The sequence below is a fragment of the Schistocerca nitens genome, chromosome 5 (assembly GCF_023898315.1).
Source record: "Schistocerca nitens isolate TAMUIC-IGC-003100 chromosome 5, iqSchNite1.1, whole genome shotgun sequence".
NCBI classification, from domain to species: domain Eukaryota; kingdom Metazoa; phylum Arthropoda; class Insecta; order Orthoptera; family Acrididae; genus Schistocerca; species Schistocerca nitens.
Genome location: NC_064618.1, coordinates 501,667,365 through 501,690,015, shown reverse-complemented (window position 1 = coordinate 501,690,015; position 22,651 = coordinate 501,667,365). Strand labels below are relative to the sequence as shown.

Below are 22,651 nucleotides of genomic sequence, written 5' to 3'. Positions count from 1 at the left end.
TCACAAAGTTATGCATTCCATATTGTAGAGGGAAAGTTCAGAACGACATTTGTGTGTAAGATTTATAATTACATTTAGGGAGTTTTTCAGGCAAATTCATGTCTTTTTTTCCATGTTATAAGGGCATTTCAGTATAAGCCATTTTTAAGCTCCATTTTAAAATGTCTCCCAGATAGTGGTGTCAGTTCACTTATCAATGAATTATAAAGCATTACTCCCTTGATTGATATATGGGTGGTTCGATGTTAGTCAGCCATCTTCTGACCATATGAAAGTCTGTTGTATGTCCTGTATTGTAATTATGGGTTTGTGTATTGCTAGTTGTGACTTAAATGTTGTATTTTACAAAGATTATGGTTTGTAATATATAGACAAGTTAAATTGTTTCATGGCTTTACTAACGTCCTGTCCGGTGTTCTTTGTTTGTTGATGACTTCTCTGTCTTTTATTTCTTCTCAAGCCTTGTGAAAACAACTTATTAGTTACAACTGACTATTCATCAGTTGGAGGATTGGACAGAGAAAGGGGATTTTAATTTCCCACTGAGGAGTCTGTGTGCGTTCTTTTTAACCGTTCTCACTCTGCTTTAAACTTCCCTGTGTTGCTAATGGGAGACATTGTTCTTACTTTTAAAGACATGGTGAGATTTCTGGGCCTCACATTTGACTCCTAACTTACTTGGTTGCCACACCTTAGGGATCTGAAAAGACCATCCGTGAAAGCACATATTATTTTAAAATGTCTTAGCCACGATTCATGGGAAGCAGACGAAATCAGTCTGCTCCACTTTTACAGGATGTTTGTGTTATGTCGGCTTGACTATCGGTACCCAGTGAAGAGGTCTGAACAATTCTCTTATTTAAAAACGTTGGATATGATGCACAGTGAAGGAATACAGCTTGCCACAGGGGCTTTTCAAAGCAGCCCCATACCAAGCCTTTGTGAGGTTAGTGAGGTGCCACTTCACATCACTCAACAATTTCTCATGGTGCAATCAACGTATGAAACACTGTCCACACCTGCTCGCCATACTGTTGCTTGGCCACCAATGGAAAGGCTTTTCCATTATTGACAATGAGCATTAAGGCCTGGATTCGAGTGAAAAAATGGTTCAAATGGCTCTGAGCACTGTGGGACTTAACAGCTATGGTCATCAGTCCCCTAGAACTTAGAACTACTTAAACCTAACTAACCTAAGGACACCACACACATCCATGCCCGAGGCAGGATTTGAACCTGCGACCGTAGCAGTCGCGCGGTTCCGGACTGCGCGCCTAGAACCGCGAGACCACCGCGGCCGGCTTCGAGTGAAAGATTGCCTTTAAAAAATGGATGTGCTTGTTTTTAAAATTTTATGCCAAGGTTGAAGCCGATCACCTCCTTGGCTTTTATAGAGGCCCAGAATTGTTTTAGAATTGCCAAATTATAAGAATGATTGCACTCCAAATTTGATGTTTCAGTCTCTGTTTCTTAAAATTTTAGCTAGGTATCACAGTTTTATATTTGAGCACACTGATGGCTCCAAACCAGAGGACTCCATAGGCTGTTTGGTAGTGTTCCCTAACCATTTCTTCAGGATTCGCCTTCCCTGTGAATTTACTGCATTTGCAACAGAGCTTGAGGCAGGGTACACAGTTTCTCATTTGCTCAAATTCTCTTACTGGCGTACAATCATTGCAGCATTTGTGCCAACCAGAGAAACTATAACTAGTCAAGCTAATACGACAGCACAAGAAGCAGGTCTTGTTTTTTAAGAGATCGACTCTGTCAAAAGCTTTTGAGAGATCTAAAAATAATCCTGTTGCTTGGTAATTCTCATTTATTTTTTTTGTAACATGCAGTGAATAACTTCACTGCCATAGATAAGATACTCTGGCCATTTCTGAAGGTGTTGCAAGCCTTCTATGTTACTGAACCTTCTTGGCAGATTAAAACTGTTTGCCGACCAGGACTTAGCCCTGGGATCTTCACCTTTCATCAGCAAGTTCTCTGCAAACTGAGCCACCCAAGCATGACTCACAACCCATCCTCACAGTTTTATTTCCACCAGTACTTTATCTTCTACCTTTTAAAATGTGAGGATGGGTTGTGACTCAAGCTTGGGTAGCTCAGTTGGTGGAGCACTTAATTGTCAAAAGGTAAGCGACCTGGATTCAATCTTGATTCATCACACAGTTTTAATCTACCAGTAAGTGAACACCCTCCAATACAGACTGAAAATTCATTTGGGAGGCATCTATGGCATTATTTGTATTATGACACAATCCCGCTTAGGCAAGCTAAGGACAGGGGGGGAGGGGGAATTTCTTATAACAGTTTTTTCGTTAAGCCGTGAACATCTAATGTGTACTAACGTATTTTGTATTGTAATTACAGTGCGTATTTGTGAAAAGTTTTGAAGTTCAAACACATTCAAAAATATCTTTGTAGGATACACTTATGTTCTGTATTAAAGTTCAGCTAATTTTTTTTTATTACAGTACCATCAGCATAAGGTATAATGTAGCTAATGGCCTGTGGCATATGAATTACTCATTCAAAAAGCTCAGTTATTTTTGTTTGTTTCTTGTGTCCCATGAAATATCTTTTAGTAGTAGTGTCCTGTTGTGTTCTCGCTAGTATGTCAACCAGCATTGACTTACTGCTTTGTGCAACAAATTGTAGGGCAACCTAAAATGAAAACATTACATGTACTGTAATTTCTGCATTATACTATACAAGCAGGTTTTTGAAAGGTAACAAATTTTTAATTTAGGCTTTTAGTGCTGAAACCCATCATCTATCACTCTGTCGTCCATGTCCTCTACCTCGGGCTCTTCGATCACATAAGCATTTGATTGCAGCACTGTTCTGCAATTTCTCAGTCCCTGGTTTCTTGTGAATTGGCCACAACAATGCATTCTTCCACCTCGCTCATATCCTTGTCATTGCAGTCAGGATTTGTTTCTACCAGATCTGTCAAGTTTCCAAAATTTTCTGAGTTGTCTCCTTCAAGCCCATCATACAGTCTTCTCCAGCACCTTTCAAGAATCTGCTTTCACATTAGCTAGGGCTTTCACAAACCAATAAATTATGTGATTCATATTTGCTGTCCCCAGAACTTCATTCATGTTTTATTTTGCATGTCACTGTCTAGCAGGATGGTTCTCAAAAATAGCCTAGGATAGTGCAGTTTAAATGTTGTTATTACAACCTGATTCAATGGCTGGATTAGAATGGTAACATTTGTGGGGAAGGAAATGCATGACTATATACCACTTTTTTACTTGCAAGGATTTATAGGCCCATATTCAATTAATAATGTCTTTTTTAAGGCAGACCTCTTTCAGTTAAAAATTTCAACTCTCATTACAAACCACTCTGCATATAGTTTACAGGAAATTCAAGAATCTTACTGGGCTGAATAATAAACTTGTAGTGCATTTTGGACAACATCTACATCTATACTCTGTGAAACACTGTGAAGTGCTTGGCAGGGAGTACATCCCATTGTACCACTTTTTGGGCTTTTTCCTATTCCATTCATATATGGAGCATGGGAAGAAAGGTTGTTTAAATGCCTTTGTGCGTGCTGTAATTAATCCAGTGATGTCATGATCATTACTATGGGAGCAATATGTAGGAGCTTGTAGTATATTCCTAGAGTAATCATTTAAAACCAGTTCTTGACGCTTTGTTAGTAGACTCTCTCAGGATAGTTTCCGATTGCCTTCAAGAGTCTGCTAGTTCATTTAGAAAGGTTGTTTAAATGCCTTTGTGCATGCTGTAATTAATCCAGTGATGTCATGATCATTACTATGGGAGCAATATGTAGGACAATATGTAGGAGCTTGTAGTATATTCCTAGAGTAATCATTTAAAACCAGTTCTTGACGCTTTGTTAGTAGACTCTCTCAGGATAGTTTCCAATTGCCTTCAAGAGCCTGCTAGTTTATTTCTTTCATCATCTTTGTGACACTGTCCTGTAGGCCAAACAAAACCATGGCCTATATATTCCTTCAATTCCATAATGGCAGATGCAGCGAAATAGATAAATGATTCAAATGACTGAACAGTCTCTATTGCAGTTATGTAATTGTTTCATTAATTCCAATTACCTGTTTCATGGAGTTAGTATTTCATCAGACTGGAACAATAACGAAATAATTGCAGCTCAGATACGTGAACCTAGTGAGCAGCAGTTTAAAACAGAAGAGGTCTGTGTTGAATATTCGGGAAACATTATGTATAAATATGAAAGAAGGGGGAATAAAAGAGGAACTTGTGTGACATGAGTAAGATAGTGGGTGGTGTTGTAAAGAAAAGGGAATTTGTCGTGCTCTCAGAAGAAAATTTTGACCAGGAAAGAATGGAAAGAAATGTGCTGTAAGCGGTGAAAGAATCGGGGGGGGGGGGGGGGGGGAGTGATTGGTTTTTAATGAGAAAATAGAATAAGGGGAGGAAAGTGGGACAGGTGATGGAAGGGGGGAGGGATTTCATTTTGGAAAGAAGATGGTTAATGTTTTATCGTAAAAAGTCTAATCAACTCTGTTCATTGAGACTGTTTAGCAGACCATCTCATGAACTTGGAAATTACTAATTTTTCCAAAGGTGAAAGCTTTCTTCCTTTGGTGGCATAGTTCTTGAAATGTTGAAATGAAATGTGGTTGTAAGGGATTGACTGCTCTGACCAGTGTACGTTGAAGGGCCCTTCAAATACACAATTTTGTACGCCCCAGAGCAAGAATATGAGTCTTTCAACAATCGTTCATTGTGATAAAACCGATGTTGGACCTTATTATTAATTGTGACCACTATCTTTACATGCTCGCCTTGAAGAAAGTTGGCAAGTCTGTAAGAGAGGTCTCCTAGAAAAGGTAGGGAGACATAGATGGGCTCAGAAATACAACCTTGGGGATGAGGGAGGTGCTATTTTTAGAGATTTTTTTTTTTATGTTTGACCTATCAGACGAGTATGGGATCCATTAATTCTAGCAGTGTCTCTCAAGTTTGGAAGCTCTTTTTGAACAGTTTCTGAATCAAAGTGGAGGTCACATAGACGATAGAAGGAAAAAAGCTTCTTTTGTAACTGAAAGGATGGGATGATATCAAATGGATGACGGCGTCACTGGTTGTGGGCTTTCTAAAATCCAAAACATGATATAATTATTGGATAAAGTGTTAGGTCCAAACAGTTGTTAGAGCACTCGCAAGGGAAGCTCCCCATCACACCCCCCTCAGATTTAGTGGCAAGATGGCCCAGGCTGAACTGTGTGCAAAAGGCACCTTCACACCGAAAACCATCTACAACAAACAAAAACATAGAACTGTTGTAAGTTTGGCAAACTTACAACCGTTGTGAGTTTGGCAAACTTACAAATGTTGACAACTGTTCAAAAATTTTGACAGCCGTTTCAAACTCTTTTGTCACAGAAAATCAATGGAAATGGATTCTGACTGTATAGATTTGCCATTTGTTATGGTGGGAGATGATGCTTTTGCTCTTTCAGACAACATGATGGAACCATAAGCAGGATGGCAAGAGAAACACAGCCAGGAAGGAATGTATAATTACCGAATATCCCACGCTAGAAGAATTGTGAAGAATATTGTGAAGAATTTTTTTGGAATATTGTAAGCAGTTTTTTGATGTCTTAGAGCAACTATGCACTAAGTCCTGAAAAAGCAACATTGATTACTCCTACAACTTGTCTTTGCGCAGTTTTCTTAGAAGAAATAAAGGAAGTGCCACAGTTTACTCACCACCTGGTTGTTTTAATGTGGAAGATCCAGAATCAGGCAAGGTTTCTGACGGCAGTTGGAGGATGTCTCTGCAAAATAAATGTCTTCAGAGAAAGGGAGACAATGTAGGAAAAACTGCAAAGAATATAACGGATAAATTTGCAGTCTGCTATGTGTTGAATGTTGGTAAAGTGAAATGGCAAGAGAAATATGAATAAATAAACATTAAGTGAAAAGACAAATGTAATTAAAAACTTCTCTACAGAACCCTTATAGCATCAGTTATTAGCAATGTAAGCCATTAATTTGCCAACCAGTTTGTATCAGATGTTGACAAAATGATATGACTAGAAAAATAAATTTCTGGTGAAAATACAGTTGTAATTACAAAATTTCTCATGAAATGTCTTACAGCTTCATTTACACTAATGAATGATATTTTACTTATGATTGTAAATATTTTTCTCCCTGACTTGTTCACGCCTTCCAAATTCTTGATATGCTCGTAAAATATCAATTTTGGAACGTAGATCTCAGTTGTCCCAGACCCACTTTTAGTTTTAACCATTTTACAATGCTCAAGATTGGACTGTGCTTTCATGTTTGTCCATTTCCTTTCACACTCCACAAGCAGTACACCAGTTTTATCCAAAACTTCTTTCAACAAATCTTTCCTTTTATATCTGTCTTTATATGCAGAATCGGCAGGATCCTACAGAGGTTTCCTCATTTAAATCTCTAACAAAAACTGAATTGTTGGATCTGTTGACGACTCATGAGTTGTCATTGTCAAAAGAAACACAGCAGACGAAGAAAGAAACACAGCACACAACACGGCAAATGTGCATGCGCAAGTCACACAACTCTTCCGTGGTTTTGCTCATGACCATAAACTACAAACTCGAGACAAAATTTACCTCAACTAGTTGTTCATACTCACAACTTCAAACAACTGTTGACAACAGCTGAAAACTAAGTCAAACTTTGAGTTGAAAACAATTGTCAACCGAGTTTGTTGGAGTTGGTTTTCAGTGTGAAGGCACCTTAAGAATCCTGTGAGGCAGTTGTCAGTGCAAGGCCATTTATAAGACTGGTATTAAAAGAGAAATAATCGTTTGAGGTGCTGAGACAGAGGAGAGAGATAAGCTCATCAATGTTCTTGCTATTCATTTTTTCACTGGTTTTTAAGTTCCTCTTCATTACCTTGTAGTTCATGACAAGGATGTTTTCCAACACCATTTTACTTGACAACTGGGCACCCTGCTTAATGCATTCAGTGTTCAACCAAATAAGTTTTAAAATTTTCAAATTTACTCAACTTTTAGTGATGTATATGCTGCTTGGTATGTTCACATATCTGAGCTGTGATTATTTATTTATTGTTCCAGTCTGATGATGCGCTAATGCCTGAAATGTATAATTGGAATTAATGAAACAGTTACACAATTGCAACAGGGATTGTTCACTCTTTTGAAACCTGTGACTATTTGTACTGCCCTTCTTTGTATACGTTCAGGATTCTCTGTTAGTCCTATTTGGTACAGGTCCCACTCACTTCAGCAATATTCTAGGATGTGTCACACGAGCGATTTGTAAGCAATCTCATTTGTAGACTGATTGCATTTCCTTAGTATTCTAACAATAAACCAATGTCTGCTACTTGCTTTACCCATGACTGAGCTTAGATGATCATTCCATTTCATGTCCTAATGTTACAACCAGGTATTTGCATTTCAACTGTGACTCATTGATATTATATTCACTGCTTCAAGGCTCGAATTCCCAATACACATTGGTGGGAGTCTATGTATGTCAGAAGCATTTGACACTAAAAGAACTGTTGTTCGTTCTTTTTTCATTTGGTGTCCTGGGGCGTTCATTTCTTTTGAGGAAGCTAAGAATTTTCTAAGCAACAGCTTGAATTTAACAACCAATTCATCGGCTTAGTAAACTTGATCGTAAGTGTAGCCTTGGGTGTAATCATCAAAATCTGTTTTGAAAACATCAAGTGCATTTAGACCTGCAGAAAACTTTTCTTCAGATATATTCAGTTACCAAAAGCTGTATCTGTTGCTAAATCTGTCCAACCACGCAGAGCGGGAAAGAAAGGGGGGGGGGGGGGAGGAGGGAATTCCTTCCTCACTTAACAGTTTAGCTTTTTCCTTCAGTATCAGGCCATGTCTTATTCCCATTCAAGATTGAGTGCTTTGCCTCTTTTTTCAAAGTCCGATGTTTTCTGTGTTTTTGTATGCTCTAGAAATTTAGATCTGAAGTTCACCCATTCTGAAATGGTAGAAACACCAAATCTGTAATTAGTTGCAATAGTTTTCAATAAACTTCCTTTTTCAACTTCTTTAGTAATAGTTAATTTATCAGTGAAAGTAATTGCAACACACTGTCACCTTGTCACCATAGTACAAAAATAAAATCACAGTGACAATAAATAATGACTTGAATGCTCTGTTGTTGGTAATGTAGCTATATTTAGACTGGAGAAGCAACTCAAGGTCAGGTATTCAACTCTCTCCCTTTGCAATAGCCCAGCACTCTCTCGCCCTTGAATTATATCCATGCAGTGCAGTATTATTTTTTGAATTTGTGATTTTTCGAAGTATTTTGGATCACCTGGGTTTGGTTGATCTGAGTTCAGTTAACTGGCTTGTACTGTACAATTTTCCATAACACTCATCAGCATGATTTTCTCTATTACTTTACTAAACTTTGAGATTAAGGCAACTGGCCTGTAGTTCCAAGAACTCTTTCTTTCCTCTTTTTCATGCAGCTGTTTGACTGCAGTCATTTCCAAATTGTGTGTGAATACACATTCTTGAAATACATAGTTTGTTAGCTGAACTAACGTACTGACTAATTCTTGCTTCCACTTCTTCAGTAGAAAAGAAGAAACTTTATCCCACATTCTTGGTTTTTTATTCTTGAGGCTGTTGGTTAGCTGCAGAATGTCTTTAATGGTAACAGAAGGTAGCAGGCAAGAGTTCAGTTCATTTTTGCTCTCATATCTTTATCGTTTGTCCAGTTTCATGCAAGTATCTGTTTCAGTGCTAGCTATAAAATAATTATTGAATATATTGGTGACTAGAGAGCATCAAAACATTATCGATTTTACAATTAACTCTATATAATTAATTTTAGTTCTAGTTGCAATTTTCCTAATTTCGTTCACTACCAACCAACAAGACTTCAAACACTGGCAGAACTTTGTGTCCATTGGCTACTATATTTTGCTTATAGTCTCCTGACTTCCTTGTGATACTGGTATTTGTATTTTTTATATACTTTTCTATGTGACTCCAGATTGGTCACTCTGTGTAATCCATACATGTTCTGCTTTCTTTCAGCCATTTCGTTTTACCATCTGTTACTACAAGTCTTCTTTGTGGAGATTCACTTTTATTTGCATTTATTTTCTTTAGTTGGATAGTAATATCTATGTGTCAAGCTAAAGGTTCTACAACCACTTTCCATGTTTCCTTTTGTTTAGATTCAGTAAGGCCTCTCTTCCATTTACAGTGTCTGCTGATAAAGTACAATTTTATGTAATTGATCATCACATTATCTGTTGAATTGTTGCGGATTTTCTAGTGTGAATGGGCTTACATAAATCTTTAACTGCATATGATAGGATTCAGTCCCCAAACTGTTTGCTTTCCTGGCGGTCACTTAGTGCATTGATATTCAGGTTCCAAGTATGATATTTCCAGTTTTGTGTCCAATGTTTAGCACCCCCAAAACACTATCCAGTGCTTCCAAGATAAATTTTCGGAAGAGACCCTATGTATCCCTGCTACAAAGAATGGTATGGATTGAAATACTAATTTAATTTTTATTGCTTCAAAATAATAATTATCTCTCTCTCTCTCTCTCTCTCTCTCTCTCTCTCTCTTCCAACTTCATCAAACTTTTTCTGCAACACATAAGAACTTCTTGTTCCTCAAGTAAATGACAACACTATCATATTCATGCTCTTTTCTACAGTAAACTCACATAATATTGTAATTCTTCATGGAGAATGTACTGTACCCTTTCTTCTTATGTGACTTTTGTTATAGCTATTGCATAAACTTTTAATTATAATTGTCCAGTATTGTATTACTCACTGTCGAAGAAAACTATCTACTGACACATAGGCAGCACGATTTCAGAAAAATATCAGTTTCGTGAAACACAGGTGATATCATACTGATTTCATATTTTTAGGTTTCCAGAAGGCTTTTGTCACAGTTCCTCGCAAGCAGATTCCAATCAGATTGCATGCCTATGAAGTATCATTGAAGTTGTGCAGCTGGATTTGTGATTTCCTGTCACAAATACTATAGTTTGTAGTAATTAACAGAAAGTTGCTTAGTAAAACAGAAGTGATATCTGGCATTCCCCAAGGCATTGTTACAGGTTCTTTGGCGTCCCTAATGTGTGTAAACAATTTAGGAGGTAATCTGAGCAGTTCTCTTAGATTGTTTGCAGGTGATGCAGTCATATGTGGTCTAGTAAAATCATCAGAAGATCAAGCAATTGCAAAATGATTTAGACAAGATGTATGTATGGTTCAAAAAGTGGCAATTGACTCTAAGTAATAAAAAGTTTGATGTCATCCACATGAATGCTAACACAAATCTGTTAAATTTTGGTTACACAATAAACCACACAGATCTAAAGGCTGTCAGTTCTATTAAATAGGAAGGATTACAGTTACAAACTACTAAGTTGGGATGATCACAGAAATTGTTATGGGGGAAAGCAATGAACCAAAGACCATGTCTTATTGGCAGGACACTCAGAAGACGCAACAGATCTACTGAAGAGTGTCTACACTATTCGTGTCTGTCCTCTTCTTGAGTACTGATTCACGGTACGAGAGCTTTACCAGATAGGATTGATGGAGGTCATTGAAGATGATCAAAGAAGGGCAGATCACTTTGTATTATCGCAAGGTAGGAAACAGTGTGTCATAAACATGATACGTAAGTTGGAGTGACAGTCTTAAAACAAAAGCTTTTTCATTGTGGTGAGATATTTTCATGAAATTTCAATCACAAACTTTCTCTTCCAATTGCAGAAATATTTTGTTGACTCCCACTTACAGAGGGAGAAATGATCATCATTAGTCATGTTAAAGTGTTAGGTGGAGATTTCAACTTACCATCAATAGACTGGGAGACTCAAGTAATTAATGTAGGAGGAATCACGTGAAATTGTTTCAAATGTATTATCTAAAAATTATCTTGAGCAGCTAATCAGAGAACCAACTTGTGAAGGCAACATATTAGATCTCCTAATCTCCAATAGGTATGAACTTTTAAGACTCGGAGTTTAACAGTTGTAAATAGGGATATAAAGAAAGATTAGAAGTTATTTCTGCATAGCAATAGCTACAAGAAGCAGATTTCGGATTATGTGAGCAGTCATCATGGAAATTTCATCTCCAGCACTGACAATGCTGATGAACGTTAGTGGACAAAGTTCCAGCGTATTGCACAGTATACCTTAGAGAGGTATGTTCCAAACGGAATAGTGAAGGAGGGGAAAGACCCAGTGTGGTTCAACATTTATTTTAGAAAGCTCATACAAAAGCAAACAAAACTTCACTGCAAATTTGAAGAAGGCCAAAGCTCTTTTTTTCCAAGCACAACCTACATTCTCAATTATTTGCTGGATGTTTTCTGATCTCTATCTTCCCCTATGATTTTTACTCTCTCCATATCCTCCCGGTACCAAGGAAGTTACTCCCTGATGACGTAACAGATGTCCAATCACCCTTTCCTTGTCGGTGTTTTCCATGTATTCCTATCCTCAACAATCCTGTGGAGAAACTCTTCATTCCTTATCTTATAAGTACACCTAATATTCAACGTCTTTCTGTACCACCACATCTCAAATGCTTTGATTCTCTTCTGTTCTGGTTTTCCCACAGCCCATGTTTCACTGCCATACAATGCTGTGCTCCATACGTAAATTCTCACAAATTTTGTCCTCAAATTAAGGCCTATGTTTGATACTAGTAGATTTCTCTTGGCCAGAGATGCCCTTTTTGGCAGTGCTGATTCTTTTTATGACCATCCATCATTGTGTATTTCGCTGCCAAGATGGCATAATTCCCTAACATTATCTATTTTGTGTTAAGTTTCTCTCTATACACATTTCTGCTACTTGTCATCACTTTAGTCTTTCTGTGATTTACTCTCAATCCATATTATGTACTCGTTTTAGACCGTTCATTCTGTTCAACAGATCTCATAATTCTTCTTCACTTTCACTGAAGATATCACTGTCACCAGCGAATTTTATCATTGATACCCCTTGACCTCAAACGTTAATCCCACTCCTGATCCTGTCTTTTATTTATATCACTTCTTTTTCGATGTATGGACTGAACAGTAGGGGCAAAAGACTACATCCCTGTCTTACACTCTTTTTAACCCGAACACTTTGTTCGTGGTCTTACAGTCTATTTGTTCCCTCTTGGTTCATATATATATATATCGACCTGCCAGCGCTTTTGTTTGGTAAGTCTCATCATCTTTCTTTATATATATATATATATATATATATATATATATATATATATATATATATATATATATATATATATATATATATTACCCGCCTTTCCCTATACCTTATCCCTATTTTTCTCAGAATTTCGAACATCTTGCACTTTTAGAAGAAGTGGAATGTTTTTTTCAGGTCGACAAATCCGGTGAACGTCTAGATTTTTCTTCAATCTTGCTTCCATTACAAACCACAACATCAGAACTGCCTCGCTGGTGCTTTATCTTTCCTAAAACCAAACTGATCTTCATCTAAAAAAACCTAAATTTTTTTCTATTTTTCTATGTATTATTCTTTTCAGCAACTTGGATGCATGAGCTGTTAAGCTAATTGTGCAATAATTCTCGCACTTGTCAGCTCTTGCAGTCTTTGAAATTGTGTAAATGTTTTTCCGAAAGTCTGGTGGTGCACTGCCAGTCTCATACATTCTACACACCATTGTGAGTACCGTAGTCGTTTTGTTGCCACTTTCCCCAATAATTATAGAAATTTCGATGGAGTGTTATCTATCCCTTCTACCTTATTTGATCTTAAGTCTGCCAAAGCTCTCTTAAATTCTGATTCTAAGTCTGGATCCACTGTCTCTTCCCTGTTGACACCTGTTTCTTTCTCTATGATGTCGTCAGACTAGTCTATTTCTCATAGAGGGCTTCAGTCTGCTCTTCCCACCTATCCACTCTCTCCTCTGCATTTAACAGTGGAATTTCCATTGCACTCTTAATGTTACTGCCATTCCTTTTAATTCCACCAAAGTTTGTTTTGACTTTTCTGTACACTAGTCAGTCCTTCTGACAATCATTTCTTTTTTGATTTCTTCACATTGTTCATGCAACTATTTCACCATAGCTTCCTTGCACTTATTATTTATTTCATTCCTAAGTTACTTGTATTTCTGTATTCCTCTATTTCTCTGAACATTTTTGTGCTTCCTTCTTTCAGCGATCAGCTGAATTATTTCTTATGTTACCCATGGCTTCCCTGCAGTTGCTTTCCTTGTACCTAAGTTTTTCTTTCCAACTTGTGTGATTGCCCGTTTTAGATATGTCCATTCCTGCCTACTGAGCTACCCATTATCACAGTATCTATATAGCCTCAGAGAACTTCAAGCATATATCTTCCTTCCTTAGTATTTCCATATCCCATTTCTTTGCATATTGTTCCTGCCTGACTAGTCTCTTAAACTCCAGCCTACTCTTCATCATTACTAAATTGTAATCTGAGTCTATATTTGCTCATGGGCATCCTGTACAATCCAATATCTGATTTCAGAATATCTGCCTGACTATAACATAATCTAACAGAAATCTTCCCGTATCTCTCAGCTTTCTCCAAGTATATCTCCTCCTTGTTTGATTCTTGAACAGTGTGTTTGCTGTTACTGGCTGAAAGTTATTGCAGAACTCAAATAGTCTATCTCCTCTGTCATATCTACTACCAAACCAACATTCTCTCATAACCCTTTCTTTTACTCCTTCCTTTACAACCACATTCCAGTCCCCACAATTATTAGATTTTCGTCTCCTTTTATGTACTGAATTACCTGTTCAATATTCTCATATACTTTCTCTGTATCTTCACCTTTTGCTTCCAATGTCGGCATGTATACATGAACTATTGTTGTCAGTGTTGGTTTGCTGTTGATTCTGATGAGAACAGCCCCATCGCTGAACTGTTCACAGCAACACACTCTCTGCCATATTTTCCTATTCATAACGAATCCTACTCCTGTTATACCATTTTCTGCTGCTGTTGGCATTATCGTGTACTCATCTAACCAGAAATCCATGTCTTCTTTCCATTTCACTTCACTGACCCTCATTACATCTTTAGATTGAGCCTTAGCATTTCGGTTTTCAGATTTTCTAGCTTCCATACCACATTCAGACTCCTGATATTCCACACCTTGACTCATAGAACATTACCTTTTTCTTGGTTACCCTGTCTTTTCCTCATGGTCATCTCTCCCTTGGCAGTTTCCTCCTGGAGATCTGAATGGGGGACTAATTCGGAATCGTTCATCAATAGACAGACCGTCGTGACACTTTCAATTACAGGTCACATGTGCTGCATTACGTATCTTCTGCATCCACAGGCCATTCATTGATCATTGCTGATTCTTCTGTTCTTTAGGGGCAGTTTCCCACTCCAAGGAGCTAGAGAGTGCCCTGAATCTCTTGTCAGTTCCTCTGCTCCCCTTGACAAGGCCGTTGGCAGAATGAGGGTGACTTCTTACGCCAGAAGTCTTCGGCAACCATTGCTGATGATTTTTATTGACAATTTAAACAGTGGTGGCATTTGAATCCCTGACAGGGGATGTTCTGATTAACAATCAAAGACGCTACCTCTAGAACATGAGTGCATTGCCAAAGCCTTACGCACAAATAAAAACTGAATCAAGCCAAAAGTAGCTTAAGGAGAACAATTCATGAAGTGTTCAAAGAAAGTTAAGTTCTGTGTACTGACTTGATAGAAAATCCCAAGAAGTTCTGGTTTTATGTTAAATCAGTGAATAGTTCAAAGTCATCTGTCTGAACACTCCATAACCATAATGGTGCTGAAACAGAAAATAACACAGAGAAGGCTCATAATACTAAAAATCTCTTAATTGAATAAGCTGTGTGTTCTTGGTGAAACACTGTAAATTAACTAAACAAACACTGCACAATATGGGTTTCAGTTTATAAGCCCCTTTTCAGGTACATTACAAGTAACATACTTGAAAATGGGCTTATAACCCGAAACCTAGGATGTGCAGTAACCATAATAAAATTTGTGAAACAAGACGATAAACAGTGTTTGTTTGGTTAATACCAAACATCTTTTACCAAACCATTTTACTGAGGAGGATCACATTGTAATTCCTCCTTTTAAAATCCTCACAAGCGTGTCGAAATGTTAGATATCAAAATAAGTGACCGGAAAATTGATTAGCAAAGCCACTGAAATTGATTAGCATAGGAAAGACAACTAAACCTCACTTTATACAAATACAATTCTACGTACTTGCTCCTCTTGTAGCAGCAATGTACCATAGGTCCCTGGACGAGTGAAGCATTCCTAATGTTTGGAAAAAAGCTCAGGTCATTCCCATTTTCCAGAAGGGTCATTGAACATTCACACAAAATTATAGACCTATATCTTGATGTTGTTCTGCTGTAGAATTTTGGGACAGGTATTATGACATTTCTGAATACCAGAAATCTTCTTTGTCAGAACCAACAAGGGTTCCGAAAACAATGAGCATGTGAAACCCAGCTCATTCTGTTCGTTTATGAGATCCATAAAGCTGTATATAATGGTGCCAAGGTTGATGCCGTGTTCCTAGACTTCCGGAAGGCATTCAATGCGGTTCCACACTGCTGCCTAATGAACAATGTGTGAGCACACAGAATATCGGACTGTGTGTGTGTGTGTGTGTGTGTGTGTGTGTGTGACTGGATTGGAGAGTTTCTAACAAACAGAACATAGCATGTCATTCTCAACTGAGATAAACTCTCAGATGTAAAAGTAACTTCAGACAAACCTCAAGGAAGTGTTACTGTACCCATTACTTTTCACAATATATATAAATGACCTCGTGGATGACATCAGGATTCCACGAGGCTTTTCTCCAGAGATTCTGTCGTCTATAGAGCAGTTGCAACACTAGAAAATTGTACCAAAATGCAGAAATACCTGCGAATGATCAATGTTTGGTGCACGGATTGGAAATTTACCCTCAACTTAAACAAAAGTAACATATTACACATTGAAACTTCCTGGCAGATTAAAACTGTGTGCCCGACCGAGACTCGAACTCGGGACCTTTGCCTTTCGCGGGCAAGTGCTCTACCAACTAAGCTACCGAAGCACGACTCACGCCCGGTCCTCACAGCTTTACTTCTGCCAGTATCTCGTCTCCTACCTTCCAAACTTTACAGAAGCTCTCCTGCGAACCTTGCAGAACTAGCACTCCTGAAAGAAAGGATATTGGTAGACACGGCTCAGCCACAGCCTGGATGATGTTTCCAGAATGAGATTTTCACTCTGCAGCGGAGTGTGCGCTGATATGAAACTTCCTGGCAGATTAAAACTGTGTGCCCGACCGAGACTCGAACTCGGGACCTTTGCCTTTCGCAGGCAAGTGCTCTACCAACTGAGCTACCGAAGCACGACTCACGCCCGGTCCTCACAGCTTTACTTCTGCCAGTATCTCGTCTCCTACCTTCCAAACTTTACAGAAGCTCTCCTGCGAACCTTGCAGAACTAGCACTCCTGAAAGAAAGGATACTGCGTAGACATGGCTTAGCCACAGCCTGGGGGATGTTTCCAGAATGAGATTTTCACTCTGCAGTGGAGTGTGCACTGATATGAAACTTCCTGGCAGATTAAAACTGTGTGCCCGACCGAGACTCGAACTCGGGACCTTTGCCTTTCGCGGGCAAGTGCTCTACCAACTGAGCTACCAAAGCTTTCAAGTAAACATCGTAGAGTTAGGAGTACTTTTCTTTGAATAATTTATTTTCATAAATAAAAATGTTCAAAATAAATTGCTTTTGAAAAAGAAGAGAAGTGATGTGAATCAAAATATACTTACTAGTTGGCAAATCACTGCCAGACACTCTCCTGTTGGCAAGTACCACTGAGTGGTCACAGAGAGGGACACTTAGGAATTCAGTTCCACCAATGATGAAACATACAACTGTCTCTTCTGGATTCTGTGTTGTCTGTGGCTTGTGACGTCGTTTGGTCATAAGAGTACTGAATCCCTAATTTTCGCTAAAATTAAACTTCTACTTGCTGTCACATTGTATGTGAATAAGGCACAGCTCAGTTTCAGTAACTTGGAAAACATACTACATCCATATGTGATCGTAGATTTACAGTACGAATATGTAATTTAAATTCTTCTCTCAGCAAATTCCACTATATTGTCACATTCCATCCTGGATTTTCGATTGTTTAAATTCTTCTTGGGCATTTAGTTGGGTATAGTCTTTGATATAGTGTTAATCTTTTCCTGCAAGACTTGCTGTCATCTTCAGTTTTGTGCAGTATCAACAACAACATCTGGCCAAATATTTGAGAAAAATTTAAATATACTACATCCAATTCTTTATATTTAAAACAAATTAGCTATACTTGCATATATAAATCTATCATAACTTATGGTAATTGTTTGTGTTTTGCTTTACTGCTCCAATTTTGTATGTAATTGGGTACGAATTTTTATTTTCCAGGTCTGCATAGAAATGCTGAAGTGTTTGGAAATTACCCTGCAGTATATTATTAGCCAAGGAAATGTTGATGCATTTGTTGTACCAAGTGTTCCGAGAATGGTCATTGCTGTTTTACAAGAATCATTCAAGCACTGTCAGAAGAGGTTCCTATACTGTGTTTCTACACTCATATTTTATTGACCCAATTCATATTACAAAATTCTGTCTTGCTGTTTGTGAGCCATATTCTTCTCAAGGGATGTGGTAAAAGGTAGTAGATGCTCTGCCTGAGAAACTACATTGTACAAGGTGGGATAAATGGTCTCCGTAGTTTCAAACAATCACTGAAGAACATGCAGGTGCAATAGCAGAGTGAGAGTAGTGGCATTTGGTGGGGGAAACAACACCATTTTCAGTAGTCACCATGCAGTGGTCTGGTGAGCATCAAGGCTTTATCATAGAAAGGTTCTTTAAAAACAATAATAGTGTGGTGGCAATGCAAAGGGCTTTTGAATCATCACAATAGGGTTCCTGATGCTAAAACCATTGGATTACTGATGTTGGGTGACAGGATGTGTACTTCCTAGAAAACCAGCTGGCCAACCTAAAAGTGTGAGAACACCTGAAATCATCATGGCATTGAAGACTCCATCGCACTGTGCATGGGAACATGCTGCTGCTGTTGGAATATTGTCCCAAATGGTAAGGCAAATTTTACACTCTGATCTTCACTTAAACCCCTACTAGTTGATGGTTGGTCAAGAACTTAGTCCAGAAGACTGGGTGAAATTTATAGGTGCTTGCAATGCAATCTTAGCCTCTGTGCAACCCAACACTATTGTGTAGTCTAGTGATAAAGCACATTTTCACCTACGCAGCTCAGTAAATACGCAAAATTTTCCCCTTGTGAACTTTGCCAAAGACCTCTGCACAGCCCCAAAGTGATAGTTTGGTGTGCTGTGTCCTCCTTAGCATTACTGGGCCTTACTTTTTTGAATCTTGAGGTGCAACTGTTACTGTGAACTCTGTGCACTATTCTGAGATGCTAAAGAAATTTTACTCCATAAAATGGAAGAACATGGTGAGGAATATGACACAGAAGCCTTTTGGTTTCAACAGGATGGTGCCATGGCTCATACTGGTTATCATTCACACAAAATTCTGCAAGAACGGTTTTCCAGCTGCCTGATCTTATGAGGAGATGTTCCATGGCCCCCTCGCTCTCCAGATTTGAGCCTCTGTTATCTGTTTTTTTTTTTTTTTTTTTGGGGGGGGTGGGGGGAGAGGGGGGGATACCTCAAAGCAGAGGTTTACAACATTTGACCAAGGACCTAAGAAGTTCTTAAGAGGTCAATTACAGATGTCATCGCTGAAATGATGCAAGATATGCTGAGAAGAGTTTTTGAAAACTTTTTTAAACGACTCAGTATGTGCATTGCTCGCCAAGGTCGTCAACTGGAAGCTATAATTTTTCAAAACCCAATGAAAATAAAATGACATTGAACATTGTTTTCAGAAATAAAAAATCTTTTTTATACACACAGACAATTCTCACGTCAAATCAGGTAGTCCACTCTGCCCCACCTTGTACTTTTCAACACCAGAGTGCCGCAGTTAAATGTTTGTTTTAAAACAAGCATATTTATTATGAATTTAATGGTTATGTTGGCAGTTACTTATTATGAGATGAATTTGTATCACGTTTATTACTCAGAATAACTTAGAAGTAATGTGTTTTGTTGACTGCATTTATTATTTAATTTTTGAAAAATTTGTAAATTTGTGAGTAATGACAAGACAAACATATTGTTTGCCTGTTTGATTATATGAATGGTGATGGGAATAATTTGTGAAATAAGTAAACTACCCTTTGTCTTCTGTTTGTCTTTGTACACTGTGCCAAGAGTTTTAAGGAGAGGTGTAAAAGGGAAGTCACATTGAGAAATTATTACTTAAAATATGTTCCAAAATTCAAAGAACACTGAGATATAGTAATAGAAGACATTGAATATAAGTTTTTATAGCTAAATGTTATATGCTTACCCAGTACTTGAATACTTACGTCTGAGTACCATGTTTAATCATCAAACAAGGTCTATGGTGGTTACGTCATTTGTTTTCTCATATTAGTTCACGTAAATGTTATACTAAATCCTCTGAATTTCATTTCATTCCTACATGTCAGCTTTGGAACTTTATTCTTGGTGCAATATTAAAATTACAGACTACTCCTGTTGGTGACTTCATTTGTTATCTGATGATTATTGGTGCAGTGGTTTTTTAAATGTGTATAAAGAAGAACTAAGATACTGTTTGACAACAAAAGGCCATAACAAGAAGTTACAGTAGATTGTACCAGGGTCGAAAGGTAATCTGTGATGATTACTGAAACCAAAGATAGTTCATAAGAGAGAGAGGATAGGGTGCATCACAATGGTTATCAGCCCTTCATGAAAAAGAAGGAAACAGATGACAATCTGTAAGTGCTCACTTCCTTGCCATCACCTCTTTGTCAGCATCATTTCTATCTAGCAATGAGAGTTTTCTTATGATAGTATGTATTGTAAAGTAATGGAGTTTCTTTCGACAGCAGTTAACTAGTATCTTCAACTCTTCACCTGTTCTTTTTAATAAATATTTAACAGATTTCATTACTGAATCCAAAGTCAAGGCTTTACATACAGAGAAAAGACAGAGAGCAGCTTAGACCAAGAATTTCAGAGACTATCTTACAACATACATTCATTTAATGCCTCATTTGCCAGATTATACATCAACAGGATGACTCATGTGATAGTCATTGTGAAGCATTACAATCAAGTATACAGCTAACAGCTCCTGTTTTGGCATTTTAAATGTAGGGTAAGCTCTGTTGTAGGGCTAGTGTTGATGATGACTCATCCGTTCGATGCAAGTGTTAAGCCCTATGGTCTCTTCGGTACCATTGAAGAGTGTCGTGTACTCTCAATAAATACACTTAAGACACAATTCTCACTTCCCATGGGGAAAGAGGCTGTTATGTGTGGGGGGAGAAAAAAATTTTTTTATTGTGTGTCCGAACATACCTCTGGTGTTCCCCCAACCAACAATGCTGTAAGTCTATTTCTCTTATGACAAAAGATGTAAACAATGGAATAGGTAGTGTGTGAGGTGGAGCAAGACTATTCAAGGGGCATTTGTTTGCTGTTCCTTAATGTGATTACCAAACTTAAGTGCCAATGTGCAGTCCTGTTGTTCAGCTACCCTGAGTTCAAGGCAAGATATCACAAGAAGCTTCTGCAGTACAAACATCATAACAGTCACCTTATTTATCGCTATCATTTTAATGACCATCCTGAAAAATGAGCCTAAATTTGAAGTTTAATAATAGTTTTGGTATGCAGATATAGATACGATGGCCTCAGCTATGTTAATAGCTTGATGTTAACAGCCTCATTAAGGAATTAAAAATCACAATTACTATTTTGCCCCTAGAAATCTTCAGGTGTTCAGATTTATTAATGTTTCATGAACATTCTTTTTTTATTCACGGTACAGAATTTTACAATAGCTGTCTTGAAAAATTCCTTTGCAGAATTCTTCAATGCTTTACTCTCTCTCCCGTGAAATTCTTCAATGGGCCAGACTGAAACCAATTGCTGGCCACATGCAGCCTGCAGGGTGCCAGTTGCCCACCCTCAAACGAAAGTTATACACCTGTGACTCCTCATAGGTAATGTGGAGGATGGTGACTGTGACAGGAGAAGTAGTGATATATTTATGGGGACGGACAAGGAAACTGTGGAGAGGTAAGGAGCAGGAGGAAAAAAGGACACAAACGACTCTGAGTAGCAGAAGCAAAATGAAAATTGAATCAGGCAACAGTCATATAAATCAAGTGAGAAAGAGAAAGATTTAGTGATAAGGAAAGTATAAGGTCTGTACAGGAGAGGAATAGAGAAAGAAGTTAGGGCAGGAGAGGGAAAGGTAAGGATTAGAAAGTGAAAAGGGAAAATACCTTTAGGCCTTGAAAGTTGTGAGTGAATGGAGGATATATTGTCATATGATGACCTTTTTTTAAATTGAAAATCCAGTTTGATTTGACATAATTTTGATTCAGGATTTTGCAGTTATGTGGACATTATTATTGAGAGTAATACCTCAAACTTTATAGTTAATAAGTTGTAACATTTGTTTAATTTTTTCTATTTCTAACTGTGTTTCAGTGAGTCTACATATGGCAGTGTTTTGCACTTAATCAGTGAAGTTTTGATGGAACTGTTCAACAAATCCCATGATGTGCTCCTGAATTTTTTAGCAGTGCTATCAGAAAATTTACAGTTCAATTGTATTTTTGAGGATGAAGTTACACTTTTAACAGAAGGTATGCAGTTAGTTTGATTGTACTGTTGCTTACAGTGTGTATGTGCTTAACACACCCAGAAATATTTTAATTCATAAAAAAATAATTTACCCGTTTCAGTGTTAGAGTCCTTCGGTTATCTGTGTGAGCACATGAAAGGACTGGGTGTGAAAGTGTTAGCAGACTCTTGGAAAGGCTACATATTGCTTGTCGAGAAGTACTCAAAGGATCTGAAACCCTACCTCAATGTTACAGCACCAATCAAGTTCCTAGTACAAGAAATAGCAGAATTCAGTGACTCTGTAATGAATGTTCAAAATGTAAGTGATTTTATCTAGTTAATGACATATACTTTTATTCTGTTATAGACACAATCACAATAACTTTTCACAGTGCTTCTTTTTCTCCTCCTTCTCCTCCTCCTGAAACATTATTGTTTATGCAGATAGTTCTGCCTGATACAAAGCATTTATTTCAAATTAAAAACAAGTGAGTACTTTTACAATTAATATGTGCATGAAAGATAATCCATCAAACAAAATACACCACTAGCCTTTAAAATTGCTACACCAAGAAGAAATGCAGATGATAAACGGGTATTCATTGGACAAATATATTATACTAGAACTGACAAGTGATTACATTTTCACGCAATTTGGGTGCATAGATCCTGGAAATCAGTACCCGGAGCGACCACCTCTGGCCTTAATAACGGCCTTGATATGCCTGAGCATTCAATCAAACATTGCTTGGATGGCATGTGCAGGTACAGCTGCTCATGCAGCTTCAACACAATACCATAGTCCATGAAGAGTAGTGACTGGCA

The 22,651-nt window shown here is 37.8% G+C and overlaps 1 protein-coding gene across 2 annotated transcripts in view; it reads left to right on the top strand.

Moving 5' to 3' along the window:
- Positions 1 to 22,651, top strand: part of LOC126260176 (uncharacterized protein C1orf112-like) — a 153,305-nt gene that overhangs the window by 33,848 nt on the left and 96,806 nt on the right. For both annotated transcript variants that reach the window (XM_049957438.1, XM_049957437.1), the window contains exons 4-6: positions 17,505 to 17,647; positions 21,689 to 21,846; positions 21,946 to 22,145. In XM_049957438.1, coding sequence (XP_049813395.1) covers positions 17,505 to 17,647; positions 21,689 to 21,846; positions 21,946 to 22,145 — 501 coding nt within the window. The remainder of the gene's footprint in view (positions 1 to 17,504; positions 17,648 to 21,688; positions 21,847 to 21,945; positions 22,146 to 22,651) is intronic.